This window comes from Corylus avellana, chromosome ca6 (assembly GCF_901000735.1).
Source record: "Corylus avellana chromosome ca6, CavTom2PMs-1.0".
In the NCBI taxonomy this organism is placed as follows: domain Eukaryota; kingdom Viridiplantae; phylum Streptophyta; class Magnoliopsida; order Fagales; family Betulaceae; genus Corylus; species Corylus avellana.
In genome coordinates, this window is record NC_081546.1 from 1930776 (window position 1) to 1947323 (window position 16548).

The 16548-nt window shown below is 36.8% G+C and overlaps 1 protein-coding gene across 1 annotated transcript; it reads right to left on the reverse strand.

Annotated features, from left to right (window-relative positions):
* Positions 1-1158: 1158 nt before the first annotated feature.
* On the reverse strand, positions 1159-8088 carry LOC132184450 (dirigent protein 11). Its single transcript, XM_059598091.1, has 2 exons — positions 4033-8088; positions 1159-3894 (listed from the first exon to the last, which is right to left on the reverse strand). The coding sequence occupies exon 2, from the start codon at positions 1925-1927 to the stop codon at positions 1373-1375; it is 555 nt and encodes a 184-aa protein (XP_059454074.1). The 5' UTR covers positions 1928-3894; positions 4033-8088; the 3' UTR covers positions 1159-1372.
* Positions 8089-16548: the final 8460 nt, after the last annotated feature.

Below are 16548 nucleotides of genomic sequence, written 5' to 3' on the forward strand. Positions count from 1 at the left end.
TTAAAATATTTATAAAAAAAGTCACCCGGCGTCTTTTAAGGGAAGAGTGGTCGAGCAATCTATACAATCTCAAAGAAGGATCTCAATTGTTGAAGGGCAACTAAAGCTAAGTGAGGCTTGAGCGACCACCAAGTAAAGAGATAAGGGGGTGGGCGTGTATAGCCACCCCTCGCACAAATGGTGACTCACGCAGCCAACCCCACCTCAGGAAGGTAGCTTGCGTGGCTAGGGTTGGCTATACAAGCCACTCTTTTTGTATATAATTATGACTTATTACTTGGTATAGATTAAATTTAAAATTTTGCTACTTTATGTTACATAAACATGCACGTGTATAAAGAGACTATAGTCTATATATATATAGTGATACTTTCTCAATGGCTCTCTCTCCTAAATAGATATGGTATTGCAAACACCATTTGATTTTATGACATAAGAAATGATCGTCTTTCCGGCATTTAGGATATTTAACTTATGTACTTAGAATGTGTTTGGTACTACGATTTTGCCTAATCAAAATAGTAGAAAAATGTATTGTTTGAGGTGCGTTTTTAAACAATTGGAATTTGAAAATGTTAAAAATAAAATAAAAATATGTGCTTTCAAATAGTAGACAAATGGATGTCATTCAATATTTTTTAGTTTCATAGGAAGCACATTTTTAAAATCCATAATTTAAAGGCTAAATTGTAATTTGAAATGTCAAATTATAATTTTACCAAACGCTTAGCTACGTTTTTAAAAATTACATTTTCAAATCGCACGTTTTCAATTTGCAAACTCAAACAAGCCCTTACTAAATAATTCCCTATACTTTATTATTTAAATGGTATAAGAAAATAATACCGAAAGTTATTATAATTTTTATTTGAATAAGAAAGGAAAAAGTAATCCTACAACAACATTTAAAGAAATCTACTGCAAATGCTCTTTAAGTGATTTTGGTTTATTACAACGCGTGGTTCCCTTTGATGAGGAGATGTCATATGAATTAACATTCCAAAACAGTTTGCCCGACAACTAGAATTACCATGTCAAACTCATTTGAGACTGTTTTGCTTACGAGATATTGTTGTTCTCCTATGAAAATCTTATGAAATTAGGCTATATCAATAAAATTTGAGCATCCAAATTTGAAATTTCAGGAATTCCAATCTATCAACTCAAAAATAGATTAATATTGAGCCCCACTTTCATGAATGTCGCAATAGTGAGCTATAACTCATATGGTCTTAATTATATATGTCTTCAAACAGGCCTTGAGCCTCCTTTGAGATTCTTTTACATTGTGGACTTTCTCCTGTCAAGAAAGGATTATAAATATACTGCAAACAAAAAAAATAAGCAAGACAGTAACATTCCAGAATCATCATCATCCTGGGATTGTCTCTGATCGATTTGGAAATCTAAGTTGAAGTTTTACACGGTAGGATGCATCCACGGCGGATGGTTGGCGATCGGTCTGAGCAAAAACAGCAAGCCCACGTGCAAAGGCAAAAGACCCTGTCCCGCCCACCACAGTGAGTTGTTCTCTGTCCTTATGAGCAACATGCTTGGCCTCGACACTAAGGCTGCCGGAGTACTCTGACGTGTCGAAGGTCAGATATATGATATTGAATGCCGAGTGAGCAAACTCTTCGACAGGAACTATGAAGCTCTGGGCTTTTCCCACGACCCGGGAAGTGTTCTCAGGTCCCTCTGTGAGCGTGCGATGAAAGATGAATGCTTCGGCATCTGATCTTGCCACGGGCTGCGAGGTGGAGCTTACAGTGTGCGGTTGTTGGATGTAGAGGGACAGAGCCAGCCATGGCGGCCTTGTGTGGGTCTTTGATGACTTTCTGTGGGGCGTCGGCGAGAGAAAAGCCAATAGAAGGACTACCAAGATGGCCAAAGAGACCGTGGTGCAAAATATAACTCTAGCAAGCATTTTGCAGCAGGGGTCTCCTTATCAAAAATCAACATTTCTTCTGCACTTTAATACTTCAATGGGTAAAGTAAACGTTGGTGAAGTGAACTTACTCCACATTGCTAGATGTTTTGGCAACCTAATCCATTTCTTCAACCTAAACCAATCATATTAAATGCCTTCTTCCCTAAGTTGAGTGGCACTTTATGGTTAAGAGGCTAGAATTTTATAGTGTTCTGCTCCTGATGATCCAGGAAAGGCTGGAGTATGTGTCTTTACATCCCCCTTGATTGAGAAATATGAATCAGAATTGGCTGTCCTTGGCGGAATTGAATCACATGGTGTTGAAGCAATTTTTTTCAACCACTGGACTAGTTATGAGCTACCTGCAAAATAGAAAAAGTGGTTACCGAAAATCCATCGGTCCCCAGGAGGACCGTGAACACTCCGATGCTTAAGTCAGTATATTATTTGAGAATAAACTGAATGAAGAAATTTTTCGGTAGAGAGTGCGTATCTTAGCATGTGCGTTTTTTTTTTATGAGACTTCATAGAGATGCAGTTATTTTCCATGGAGCGGACTTGTGCCATTACTTTCAAGTAGTGAGTAATTATTCCCCGTATAATGCTCTATCTTAGTGGGATTGCTTGAGTGGGACAATGATATCTGTAGCTGATAGCCGTAATCCATGCTCTGACAATGAAGCGGAATAGTAACATAGTAACAGAACATATCAAGAGATTAGCTGATCCAAGGAACAGAGCTCCTGCTAGAGCTGCACAACTTAATCAATCAATGCTGGAGATTATTCCACCTACAGGTTGGTCTCGAGCTTGAGCTGATCCTAACGGGAAATACATCTTTATTTTGTCATTTGCATTGGGAAAGAACATCTTAATGCAAGGAAAGTCATGAGAGGAAGAGAGGCCAAGGCACGAGATAAAATTCGAGAACACTGGATGAAAAATTCCCAGCCAAAGTGACTAACAGATTAATTAGAAAGGGCACCTAGACTAATCAGCACAACACATAAGAAAGGGGACCTAGAGTATTCTCTTTTTGGGGATCCAAAAGCTACATTTTTTTTTTAAGCATGCGACTCTATCTTAGATAACTGCCTTATGTTTGTTGTTGGAGCCTCCCATCGAAAAATCCGTACGCATTTTTTTCCCTTTTGAGACTAATTTTTATTAGTTTGCCAAACAGACCCTATTTGCCCACTCTTGGATAAACCTGTCAAAAACCAAAAGCTAAAAAATGCAGTTGCAAGCATAAAACCACAATGACTATCCTTATTATCCCTGTAATATTAGGAAGAGAAAGTACAGCTTCTCGCCAAAGTCCCAATACACCTCCTCCCTAGTACAAAAAAGCACTAATAAAGATACTTCATGTATACATATTAACATTAACCTCTTTAAATATCATAATTTAAGGAATTGGAAACCACAAATCATAAAAATATTATATGCCCAAGCGATCCAATAACACAGGAGATAAAAACATTACTTTGGAACCCTATCCTCTTAGAGCATGCAACTCTTACACAACTGCCAAATCAATAAATCACAACACTGACTAAAGCTCCAATCTGAAATGAGTACACCAACTTGATATCCTAACAAGCTACATTAAGGTACAAAGAAGAACAGTTCCATTGAATACCAAAGACAAGCGAAACTATGCTAGATGCTACAGAGCTGCAAAAGGCCATCCCTCACCAGATTCTATAAAATAAAAGAAACAAAGAGCGGATCATGTTTATAGAACAGCATATTGTGAAACCTCTCAGCAACCATGAAATGAGAATGTGAAACTCCATTGTTTATTAGAGAGAGAGCCGCTCACTTAATTCTGCAGGCTTTACAGACAAATACGAGAAAAAGACGAGGATTCACAAAGTCAATTGCTCGAACATCAGAAAGCCCAAATCACATCCCTCATCATCAGAGCATATAGAGTCAGATGTTACTTGGAGCTCGAACATCTGTATAGAACATTGAAGGCATTCACTTGCTTCAACTAATCTCAGGCAACTGATCGACTTGGAATTTGATCAGGCAACAATCTCATACCATGCAGAGATTAAAACAAATCTAGAAACAGAGGTTAATTCCGTGCAAACCTCATTCGCTGCCCAAAGATGATTATCCACAGAAATCGGGGCTAAGTTCTAGTTGTTCAGCACCAGCAGCATTAAGAAAACCCAAATCAAAATTCAAGTAGACATATCAACATCAAATTCTTTAAATATCATAATTGCAGCAACTGCAAACCACAAATCACAAAACTGCTACATGCCTGAACCGTCCAAGAACATAGAAGACGTCCACAACTCTGAACCCTAAACCTATGCTCCATTCTGCCTTCTGCGTTAGAAGTTGCATGCAACACGAAAACAAGAAGCTAGGAAAAGTACGAGTAGATGCTGGTAGAAGCAAGAACCAGGACAAACATGCTGAGTAGTGCAGGAACACCTCGAAATGGGTTTAAATCTCGGGATGAATACACTGCTTTCATTTTTCTAACTTTTTGAGGAACTCACCAAAAATTACTGTTTCAGTTTCTCATTCAATTGCCCTTTGTACAAAATGAGCGATCCAAAACTCTTCTTGTCATACTGATCAGAAGCATAAGCAGTCTTAACATTTTATAATTCTATTCTAAGAACAGGCATTTCACTGATTCACGAGAACTAAAGAGGAGGAAAAAAGCATTTCACTAATTTCTGCAGAAATACTAACTTCAAAACCTCTTGCTCAATCACGAAAAAGCCCAAATCATATCCTTCACCTGTCAACAGATCAACGGCATATTTTCAAACAACTACCTCATCAATATCCCAAAAAACTTCATGAAATAGGAAACTACAGGTCACAAAACCATGAAACAAACATCACAGGCAAAAGAAGCTATGTTACTCGGTCATCAATTATCTGCCCAGAATTGGAAAAACGTTAGGTTGCAGACCTGGTTGACACCCGCTGACTTACTTTGTGTAATGTAATGAGCATTAATCTGAGATTACCACCGATCAGAGACAAGTCCAGCAATGTAAATTTAAGTCAACCCAAATCTCAACAAGCCTAATGTCAATCACAAGAAGATAAAGCAAAACCTGTGTTTTTACCGTCCAAAGATGATTTTGCACAAAAATTGAAGTCCAAAGGCCACACTGGTTATTCGCCCCAAGGAGTCAAACTAAAATACCAACAGAAACACGATGACAGGACAAAGGGAGCCTAACTTCATTCCAGAATTCCTGATTCCCTTGGAACATAATGTCTAAGAAAAGCGGCCACATGCCACAACATTAAAGCAAGAACAAAGAAAAATTTAACAAGCAGAAAGAATTCCTTATAAAACAAAAGGAAAAGAAAACTTATTGCCACATCAAACTCCGTTGACCAGGTACAAGAAAGCCCCAATCAAAATCTCCTCTCCCTCCAGACATATTAGCACCAAATTCTTCACACTAAGAAATACAAGAATAGTGAAACCGATAATCAAAGGACAAAATCAAACAATATAATATATTTCCAAATCCATAACTCCTCTGCATTAGGACACAAAGAAAGAAGCAAAAGTCCACCCTTTACTCTCCATGCTGAAATAAATCTTAATCTTTAACAATGGAGATTCTACCAGAGAACAATCAACACAATTTGTAGCGATCTTAGCTGTGAAAGATTAACATCATATTGAAAGAAATCATGATCATCTTGGACAAGGCACGCACTGAATTCCTTTGTGTTGTGTAATGAGCAGCAATATGAGATTACCAATTAGTTACACAAATCCAGCAATGTAACATAAATCAATCCAATTCTCAAAATGATTAACTCATGTCAAAATCCTGTGCTTTTACTGTCCAACATCAGATGGTTTTTCGCAGAAATTGAAGTCCAAAGGCAATGTTCTGGTTATTAACCCCAGGAGTCCAGGAAAATATCAACAGGAGGATGAAGTGACAGCACAAGTTCATTCTAGATTCATGATCCCCTTGGAACATAATGCCTAAGAAAAGCTATCACAGGCCACAGCATTAAAACAAGCAGAACGAATTCCTTATAAAAAGGAGGAGAAAAGATAACTTATCCCCACAACAAACTCTGTTGACCAGGCACAAGAAAGCCCCAATCAAAATCTCCTCTCCTTGTATAAATTTTAGCACCAAATTCTTCAAACATATTAACTCCCCACCATAGCATTCGGATGCATAAGAAAGAAGCAAAAGTACACTTTACTGCCTCAAATAAATTCTACTTCGACAAACAGTATCATGCAAAAGTGATCCCCACCATATTGAAAGAAAGCCTTAGTCTTTAACAAAGAAGATTCTCCCCCAAGAACGATCAACACCACCTGTAGCGATCTTAGCGGCAAATGATAAACAAAATATTGGGCAAAACAAAATTTGTTACAAGCATGATGGGAATTCTCTAACAGCAACGAATCCAAACCTAACACAAAGAAGATCTTCTCTGAAAGGGGACATCAGACGTATGGAAAGAAACACTAAATTGTGACGAAGAAAAGCCCCATGAAGCAATAATTGAATATCGAAAGAACCCCCAATCTATGACGAGTAAAATTCTCCCAGCAGGCAATCAACAAAAAAATTTCGGAATAAAACCCAAATTCGTCACAAAGATGATAGATCAAGTGGTGGTGATGCACCAAAACCTAACACGAAGATCTTCCCCGAAAGCAATCATGAAAGTCTTGACTCGATGAAGAAAACCACCTCTGAAAGCAATCACTTACATATTGAAAGAACCAGAACCCTAATCTGTGACGAAGAAAATCTACCCTGCAAGCTATCAACAAAATGTTTTTGGCAAAAAAAACCCAAAAATGATGGAATCAAGTAGCGATGCATCACCTAACACAAAGAAGAACCGCGATGAAATCAATCACCAGCATCTTCAAAAAAAACCCTTATATGAAGAAGACAACCTTTCCTAAAGCATTTGCCACCATTGAAAAAGAAGCCCTAACAACAATCAACAAAGTTACGAAGAAGACAAGGAAAAGGTACATGTCTGAGAGAACAGCATATAGCATACTTCTAAACAATAAGTGGAATAAAGAGGGAAAAAGAAAAGCATTTCACTTATTTTTGCAGAAAGTCCAAATTCACAAACTCTATTGCTCAAACACGAGAAAGCCCAAAACCCAACCTCCACCTGTGAATAGATCAACGTTCAAACATCTTCCTCATTAGTTATCCCAAAAACTTCATGAAATAGGAAACTACACTTCACAACACCAAGAAACAAACATCACCAGCAAAAGCATATGTTACTCTGTGCTTAAAAATCCTCCCAGTACTGTAAAAACGTGAGATTGCAGACTTGCTTGACATACCCACGACTTTCTGTGTAATGTAATGAGCATTAACCTGAGATTACCAATTAGTGACACCAGTCCAGCACTGTAACTTAAATCAATCCAAATCTCAAAACACCAAATGCCGATCACAAAATGATAAGGCAAAAACCTGTGTTTTTACAGTCCAAAGGTGGTTTTGTGCAGAAATAGAAGTCCAAAGGCCACATCCGGGTTATTCGCACCCAGGAGTCAACATACCAAACACAACAGGAGGACGAAGGGACAACCAAACTTCATTCTAGAATTGAGGATCCCCTTGGAACATAATGCCTAAGAAAAGCAATCACAGGCCACAACATTAAAACAAGAACAAAGAAAAAAAATAGAACAAGCAAAAAGAATTACTTAAAAATTGACAGGAAAAGAGAACTTATTGCCACATCAAACTCTATCGACCAAGAAATTGAAAGCACCAATCAATATCTTGGCCATCTTTGTAGATATATTAGCACCAAATTCTTCACACAGCTTTTCAGAATTACAAGAAAAGTTAAACCAAGAATCAGTAACACACAATCAACAAAACCATACAACAGTTTTACATGATCAAAATGATAATAAATGGCAATGCGATCAAAGCTCCAATCTACATAAAAGTCGCAACTAAATGATCAAACTGAAAATTTTAAGTTTTAAAATATGTGAAAAGTGCAATTAGATGGTGGTAGAATCAACAACCAGAACAAACATACTGTGCACCGCTGCTTTTCATAAAAAGCTGCACAAACTCAACCTGAAATACATGCAATCCACACGCACCACGTGTCAAATACCAAGCAATTGAAATTTCTAAACTTATGATAGCCAAGCCAGCAAACTATAAAGATAAAACATTTATGCTGATTTTAAAAAAAAAAACAAAAAACAAACAAACCGATACCAATACCAACAAGCCAACTTCGCAAGAACCCAAAGTTGTAAAAAGCCGATTCGCAGCAAAATCTATAAAATAAATCAAAAAATGGAATAGAGAAATGTCTGAGTGAACAGTATATAGCAGACATCTAAACAACACATGGAATAAAGAGGGGGAAAAAAGCAGTTCACTAATTTCTGCAGAAAGACCAACTTCAAAATCTCTTGCTCTATCAAGAGAAAACCCAAATACCTCCACCTATAAACAGATCAACGACATATTTTCAAACAACTTCCTCATCAGTATCCCAAAAAACTTCATGAAATAGGAAACTACACGTCACAAAACCATGAAACAGATATCACCCGCAAAAGAAGCTATGTTACTCAGTCTTCAAATATCCGCCCAGAACTGGAAAAACTTTAGATGCAGACCCGGTTGACATGTAAGGCACCCACTGGATAACTTTGTGTAATATATTAAGCATTAATCTGAGATTACTGAATAGTTTTACACAAGTTTACCAATATAACTTAAAACAATCCAAATCTCAAACTGCTAATGTCAATCACAAGATGTTAAAGCAAAAACCTGTGTTTTAACTGACCAAAGATGATTTTGCGCAGAAATTGAAGTCCAAAGGTCAAAACATCAAGACGAATTGTTAAGAAAACAAATTATACAAGCAGAAAGAGAGGTTAATTCCATGCAAACCTCAAAATGCTTAAGTTGCGCCAATCAAGAGGATACAGCAAAACCCTGTTCTTACGCTGCCCAAAGATGATTATCCACAGAAATCAGGGCTAAGTTCTAGTTGTTCAGCAACAGCAGCATTAAGAAAACCCAAATCAAAATTCATGTAGACATATCAACATCGAATTCTTTAAATATCATAATTGCAGCAACAGCAAACCACAAATCACAAAACTGCTACATGCCTGAACCGTCCAAGAACATAGAAGACGTCCACAACTCTGAACCCTAAACCTATGCTCCATTATGCCTTTTGCGTGAGAAGTTGCATGCAAACAGGAAAACAATTTAATAATTTTAAGACTAAAGAAGAAGCTAGGAAAAGTATGATTAGATGATGGTAGAAGCAAGAACCAGGACAAACATGCTGAGTGCAGGAATACCTCGAAATGGGTTTAAATCTTGGGATCCATACACCTACCGCTTTCATTTTTCTAATTTTTTGAGGAACTTACCAAAAATTACTGTTTCAGTTTCTCATTCAATTGCCCTTTATACTAAATGAGTGATCAAAAACTCCTCTTCTTGTCCTACTGATCAGAAGCATAAGCAGTGTGATATTTTATAATTCTATTCTAAGAGCAGGCATTTCACTGATTCACGAGACCTAAAGAGGGGGAAAAAAACATTTCACTAATTTCTGCAGAAAGACCAACTCCAAAAACTCTTGCTCAATCACGAGAAAGCCAAAATCATATCCTCCACCTGTGAACAGATCAACGGCATATTTTCAAACGACTACCTCATCAATATCCCAAAAAGCTTCATGAAATAGGAAACTACACGTCACAAAACCATGAAACAAACATCACAGGCAAAAGAAGCTATGTTACTCGGTCTTCAAATATCCGCCCAGAATTGGAAAACTTTAGATTGCAGACCTGATTGACACCCGCTGACTTACTTTGTGTAATGTATTAGCATTAATCTGAGATTACCACCAATTAGAGACAAGTCCGGCAATGTAACTTTAAGTCAACCCAAATCTCAAAAAGCCTAATGTCAATCACAAGAGGATAAAGCAAAACCTGTGTTCTTACTGTCCAAAGACGATTTGGCACAAAAATTGAAGTCCGAAGGCCACATACTGGTTATTCGCCCCAAGGAGTCAAAACTAAAATACCAATAGAAACACAACGACAGGACAAAGGGAGCCTAACTTCATTCCAGAATTCCTGATCCCCTTGGAACATAATGTCTAAGAAAAGAAGCCACATGCCACAACATTAAAGCAAGAACAAAGAAAGATTTAACAAGCAGAAAGAATTCCTTATAAAAAGGAAAGGAAAAGAAAACTTATTGCCACATCAAACTTGGTTGACCAGGTACAAGAAAGCCCCAATCAAAATCTCCTCTCCCTGTAGACATATTAGCACCAAATTCTTCACACTAAGAAATATAAGAATAGTGAAACCAATAATCAAAGGACAAAATCAAACAATATAATATATTCCAAATAACTATGAAACCATAACTCCTCTCCATAGCATTAGGACACATAAGAAAGAAGCAAAAGTCCACCCTTTACTCTCCATGTTGAACGAAATCATAATCTTTAACAAAGGAGATTCTGCCCGAGAACAATCAACACAATTTGTAGCGATCTTAGCTGTGAAAGATTAACATCATATTGAAAGCAATCATGATCATCTTGAACAAGGCACCCACTGAATTACTTTGTGTTGTGTAATGAGCAGCAATATGAGATTACCAATTAGTTGCACAAATCCAGCAATGTAACATAAATCAATCCAATTCTCAAAATGCCCAACTCATGTCAAAATCCTGTGCTTTTACAGTCCAACATCAGATGGTTTTGCACAATAGAAGTCCAAAGGCTCTGGTTATTTGCCCCCACAAGTTCATTCTAGATTCATGATCCCTCTTGGAAGATAATGCCTAAGAAAAGCTATCACAGGCCACAGCATTAAAACATGCATAACGAATGCCTTATAAACACGAGGGGAAAAGAGAACTTATCGCCACATCAAACTCTGTTGACCAGGTACAAGAAATCCCCAATCAAAATCTCCTTTCCTTGTAGACATATTAGCACCAAATTCTTTAAACATATTAACTCACTTACATAGCATGCAGGATGCATAAGCAAGAAGCAAAAGTAAACTTTACTGCCTCAGATAAATTCTACTTTGACAAACAGTATCACGCAAAAGTGATCACCACCACATTGAAAGAGAGTCTTAATCTTTAACAAAGAAGATTCTCCCCAAAAACGATCACAACCTGCAGCGATCTTAGCTGCAAATGATGAACAAAATATTGGGCAAAACCGAATTTGTTACAAGCATGATGGGAATTCTCTAACAGCAATGAATCGAAACCAAACACAAAGAAGATCTTCCTTGAAAGGAGACATCAAACGTGCTGAAAGAAACGCTAAATTGTGACAAAGAAAAGCCCCATGAAGCAATAATTGAATATCAAACAAATAAATGCCCCGTGAAGCAATAATTGAATATCGAAAGAACCCCCAATCTACGGCGAGTAAAATCCTCCCTGCAGGCAATCAACAAAAAAATTTCGGAATAAAACCCAAATTCGTCACAAAGATGATAGATCAAGTAGTGATGTACCAAAACCTAACACAATGATCTTCCGTGAAAGCAATCATGAAAGTCTTGACCCTATGATGAAGAAAACCACCTCTGAAAGCAATCACTTACGTATTGAAAGAACCAAAACCCTAATCTGTGACGAAGAAAATCTACCCTGCAAGCAATCAACAAATTTTTTTTGGCAGAAAAACCAAAAATGATGGGAATCAAGTAGCGATGCATCACCTAACACAAAGAAGAACCTTGATGAAATCGATTGCCAGCATCTTCAAAGAAACCCTTATATGAAGAAGAAAACCTTCCCTGAAGCATTCACCATCATATCAGAAATCCTAATAAGTAACCAAGAAAATCCTCCCAGCAAACGATTAACAAAGTATTGGAAGAAGATAAAAAACTGTAGTATATTAAATTCCACCAACAATGCATCGAAACCTATCATGAAGAAGATCTTCCCTGAAACCCAACACCATCTTGAAAGAAACCCTACTTTTGTGAAGAAGACAACCTTTCCTAAAGCATTCACCAACGTTGAAAAAGAAGCCCTAACATCAATCTAGAAAGTATTGGAAGAAACTACAAATTCGCAACAAAGATAAAGAAATCTTCCACTAGCAATGCATGGAAACCCAGCATGAAGAAAACAAGGAATAGGTACATGTCTGAGAGAACAGCATATAGCATACTTCTAAACAATAAGTGAAATAAAGAAGGAAAAAGAAAAGCATTTCACTTATTTTTGCAGAAGGTCCAAATTCACAAACTCTATGGCTCAAACACAAGAAAGCCCAAATCCCAACTTCCACCTGTGAATAGATCAACGTTCAAACATCTTCCTCATTAGTTATCCCAAAAACTACATGAAATAGGAAACTAGACTTCACAACACCAAGAAACAAACATCACCAGCAAAAGCATATGTGGTGCTTAAAAATCCGCCCAGTACCGTAAAAACTTGAGATTGCAGACCTGGTTGACGTACCCACAACTTTCTGTGTAATGTAATGAGCCTTCACCTGAGATTACCAATTAGTGACACCAGTCCAGCCATGTAACTTAAATAAATCCAAACACTTATATGAAGAAGAAAACCTTCCCTGAAGCATTCACCAACATATCAGAAGTCCTAATACGTAACCAAGAAAATCCTCCCAGCAAACAATTAACAAAGTATTGACAGAGCTAAAAAACTGTAGTATATTAAATTCCACCAACAATGCATAAACTAACATGAAGAACTTCCCTGAAACACAACACCATCTTGAAAGAAACCCTACTTTTGTGAAGAAGACAACCTTTCCTAAAGCATTCCACCAATGTTGAAAAAGAAGCCCTAACAACAATCAACAAAGTATTGGAAGAAACTGCAAATTCGTAATAAAAATAAAGAAATCTTCCACTAGCAATGCATGGAAACCCAGCACGAAGAAAACAAGGAATAGGTACATGTGTGAGAGAACACCATATAGCATACTTCTAGACAATAAGTGAAAGAAAAGAGGGAAAAAGAAAAGCATTTCACTTATTTTCACAGAAAGTCCAAATTCACAAACTCTATTGCTCAAACACCAGAAAGCCCAAATCCCAACCTCCACCGGTGAATAGATCAACGTTCAAACATCTCCCTCATTAGTTATCCCAAAAACTTCATGAAATAGGAAACTAAACTTCACAACAACACGAAACAAACATCACCTGAAAAAGCATGTGTTACTTGGTGCTTAAAAATCCACCCAGTACGGTACAAACTTGAGATTGCAGACCTGGTTGATATACCCATGACTTTCTGTGTAATGTAATGAGCACTAACCTGAGATTACCAATTAGACACCAGTCCAGCAATGTAACTTAAATCAATCCAAATCTCAAAACACCAAATGTCGATCACAAGATGATAAAGCAAAAACCTGTGTTTTTACTGTCCAATGATGGTTTTGTGCAGAAATAGAAGTCCAAAGGCCACATAGGGGTTATTCGCACCCAGGAGTCAACTAACATATCAATAGAAACACAACAAGAGGACGAAGGGACAGCCTAACTTCATTCTAGAATTGAGGATCCCCTTGGAACATAATGCCTAAGAGAAGCAGTCACAGGCCACAACATTAAAACAAGAACAAAGAAAAAATAGAACAAGCAAAAAGAATACTTAAAAATTGACAGGAACAGAAAACTTATTGCCACATCAAACTCTATCGACAAAGAAAAAGAAAGCCCCAATCAATATCTCTGCCATCTTTGTAGATAAATTAGCACCAAATTCTACACACAGCTTTTCAGAATAACAAGAATTGTTAAACCAAGAATCAATAGCACACAATCAACAAAATCATACAACTAAATCGAACTGAAAATTTTAAGCTTATAATATGTGAAAAGTGCAATTAGATGCTCGTAGAATCAACAACCAGAGCAAACATGCTGAGCACCGCTGCTTTTCATAAGAAATTGCACAAACCCAACCTGAAATACATGAGATCCAAGCATCACGTGTCAAATACCAAGCAATTGAAATTTCTAAATGTATGATAGCCAAGCCAGCAAACCATAAAGATACAACATTAATGCTAATTTAAAAAATAAAAAATAAAAACAAACCGATACCAATACCAACAAGCCAACTTTGCAAGAACCCAAAGTTGTAAAAAGCCGATTCCGCAGCAAAATCTATAAAATAAATCAAAACAAGGAATAGAGAAATGTCTGAGAGAACAGCATATAGCAGACATCTAAACAACACGTGGAATAAAGAGGGGGAAAAAAGCATTTCACTAATTTCCGCAGATAGCCCAACTTCAAAAGCTCTTGCTCAATCACGAGAAAACCCAAATCATAACCTTCACCTGTGAACAGATCAACGACATATTTTCAAACAACTTCCTCATCGGTATCCTAAAAAACTTCACGAAATAGGAAACTACGCGTCACAAAACCATGAAACAGACATCACCGGCAAAAGAAGCTATGTTACTCAGTCTTCAAATATCCGCCCAGAACTAGAAAAACTTTAAGATTGCAGACCCGGTTGACATGTAAGGCACCCACTGACTAACTTCGTGTAATATATTAAGCATTAATCTGAGATTACTGAATAGTTACACAGATCCAGCAATGTAACTTAAATCAATCCAAATCTCAAACGGCTAATGTCAATCAGAAGATGTTAAAGCAAAACCTGTGTTTTAACTGTCCAAAGATGATTTAGCGCAGAAATTGAAGTCCAAAGGGCCATGCTGGTTACTGCCCCCAGGAATCAAATAACAATAGAAACACAAGAATAGGACGTAGAAAGTACAAATTTGTATATTGGAAGATCTTTCCTGAAAGTGAACACCACCGTAACGTTCAAACAAGTATTGGAAGAACTAACCAACGTAATAGAAAGAACACCTAATTTGTAACGAAGAAAATCAAAATCTTTCCTGCAAGCGATCAACAACGTATTGGAAGAAAACCCAATTCTGTGACGAAGATGATAGGAAGAAATCTTGTATTGGCTATAGACAATTCTGTGACAAAGACGCATCAAAACAAAAAACAGAAACAAAACTTTCCCTTAAAGCCATCACCAAGGAGGTATTGCAAGAAAACCTTTCTTGGAAGCCTTTACCGGCGCAATGAAAAAATCCCTAATTTGTAACGGAGAAGAAGGTCTTCCTGGTAAGGGATCAACAACATATTTGAAGAAAACCAAATCTGTAAACAAAGATGACAGAAATCTTCTACGGGCTATGCATCAAAATCAAACGTTCCCTGAAATCGATCACAAACGTATTGAAAGAAAACCCGAAAGCGAACCCGAATTTTACCAAAGCAATCAATAGCGCACAGAAAGAATCCTAATTTCTCACAAAGAGAAATAGTCCCAGTGAACGATCTTCAATACCTACCAAGAGGAAGAAGCGAGAAATTGGATTAATGAAATATGAGGGTAGGGGTATTTATAGTCAGTTGAGGCGGTGGAAAGATATAGTCCTACCCAAAGTCGATTAGTTTTTAAGTTTTTAACGCGGGATTGTAGCTGGCTTATTGCGACACGTGTGTTGTTTCTTCTGTGACGTAAAGTCCCTGAACGCCACGTCGCCAACGAAGACTCGGTTGGCCGGTGGACCGTGAATAACGCTTTAAAATTAAACGAATAAAATTGGATAAACTAAACTTAAACCCTCAAATTAATAAAATTGGAAAAAGTCTAGTTAAATTACAACTATAATGATAACTTATCCTTTAAATTATCAATTAAACAATTTATCACTCAAACTACCAAAACAATGACAATGTAGTCTCTAATGCTAACAAAATGACGAAATTACATTTACAGAACCCTTAAATTTTTTTTAAAAAAAATAAATTTTAATATTTTTGTTTTTATTTTAGTAAGGGTAATTTCATTATTTTGTTAAAATTTGAGGTATATTGTCATTGTTTTGGTAGTTTGAGGGGTAAATTGTCACAATTAATAGTTTGGGGGTATATTATCATTGAAATGGTAGTTTGAAAGGGTTAAGTAGATTTTAACCAATAAAATAAATGGTTGAGTCGGTGGCCATCACTTTTTTGTTGGTAGGGGCAAAGCAATGACCAAAAAAAAGAAAAAATGAATAATTTCATTAAAAATTCCTGAACTTTTACTTGATTTGACACACCTTTTAAAATTTAAAATCTCTTAATTTGGACCCCTGAACTTTTAATTGCTTTCAATGTGGACCCCTCCGTCAATTTTAGCCATTAGAAATACCAAAATATCCTTGATTTTTTTTTTTAAATAAAAAAAAAAAAGTTTTGGAATTAAGGGTAAAGTTGAAATTTTATACAAAAGTCAAGGGTATAAATGTCATGTAACCTTTAAAATCTGACGAATTGTCCACATTAAGAGCAATTTAAAGTTCGGGATGTTAAATTGAGAGATTTTAAAATTTAAGAGTTTGTCAAATCAAGTGAGTTCAAGAGTCTTTAGTGAAATTACCCTAAAAAAAAATTTTGAGGATCGTGATGGGATGAAATTTTGACAATAAATTAATACGCAGAAGCTACTCACGTGGTGCTTGTGCAGAGGTTCCTG

Excerpts from the sequence above, each read along its gene's own strand:
- LOC132184450 (XM_059598091.1), bottom strand. The coding sequence starts at position 1,927 with ATGCTTGCTAGAGTTATATTTTGCACCACGGTCTCTTTGGCCATCTTG.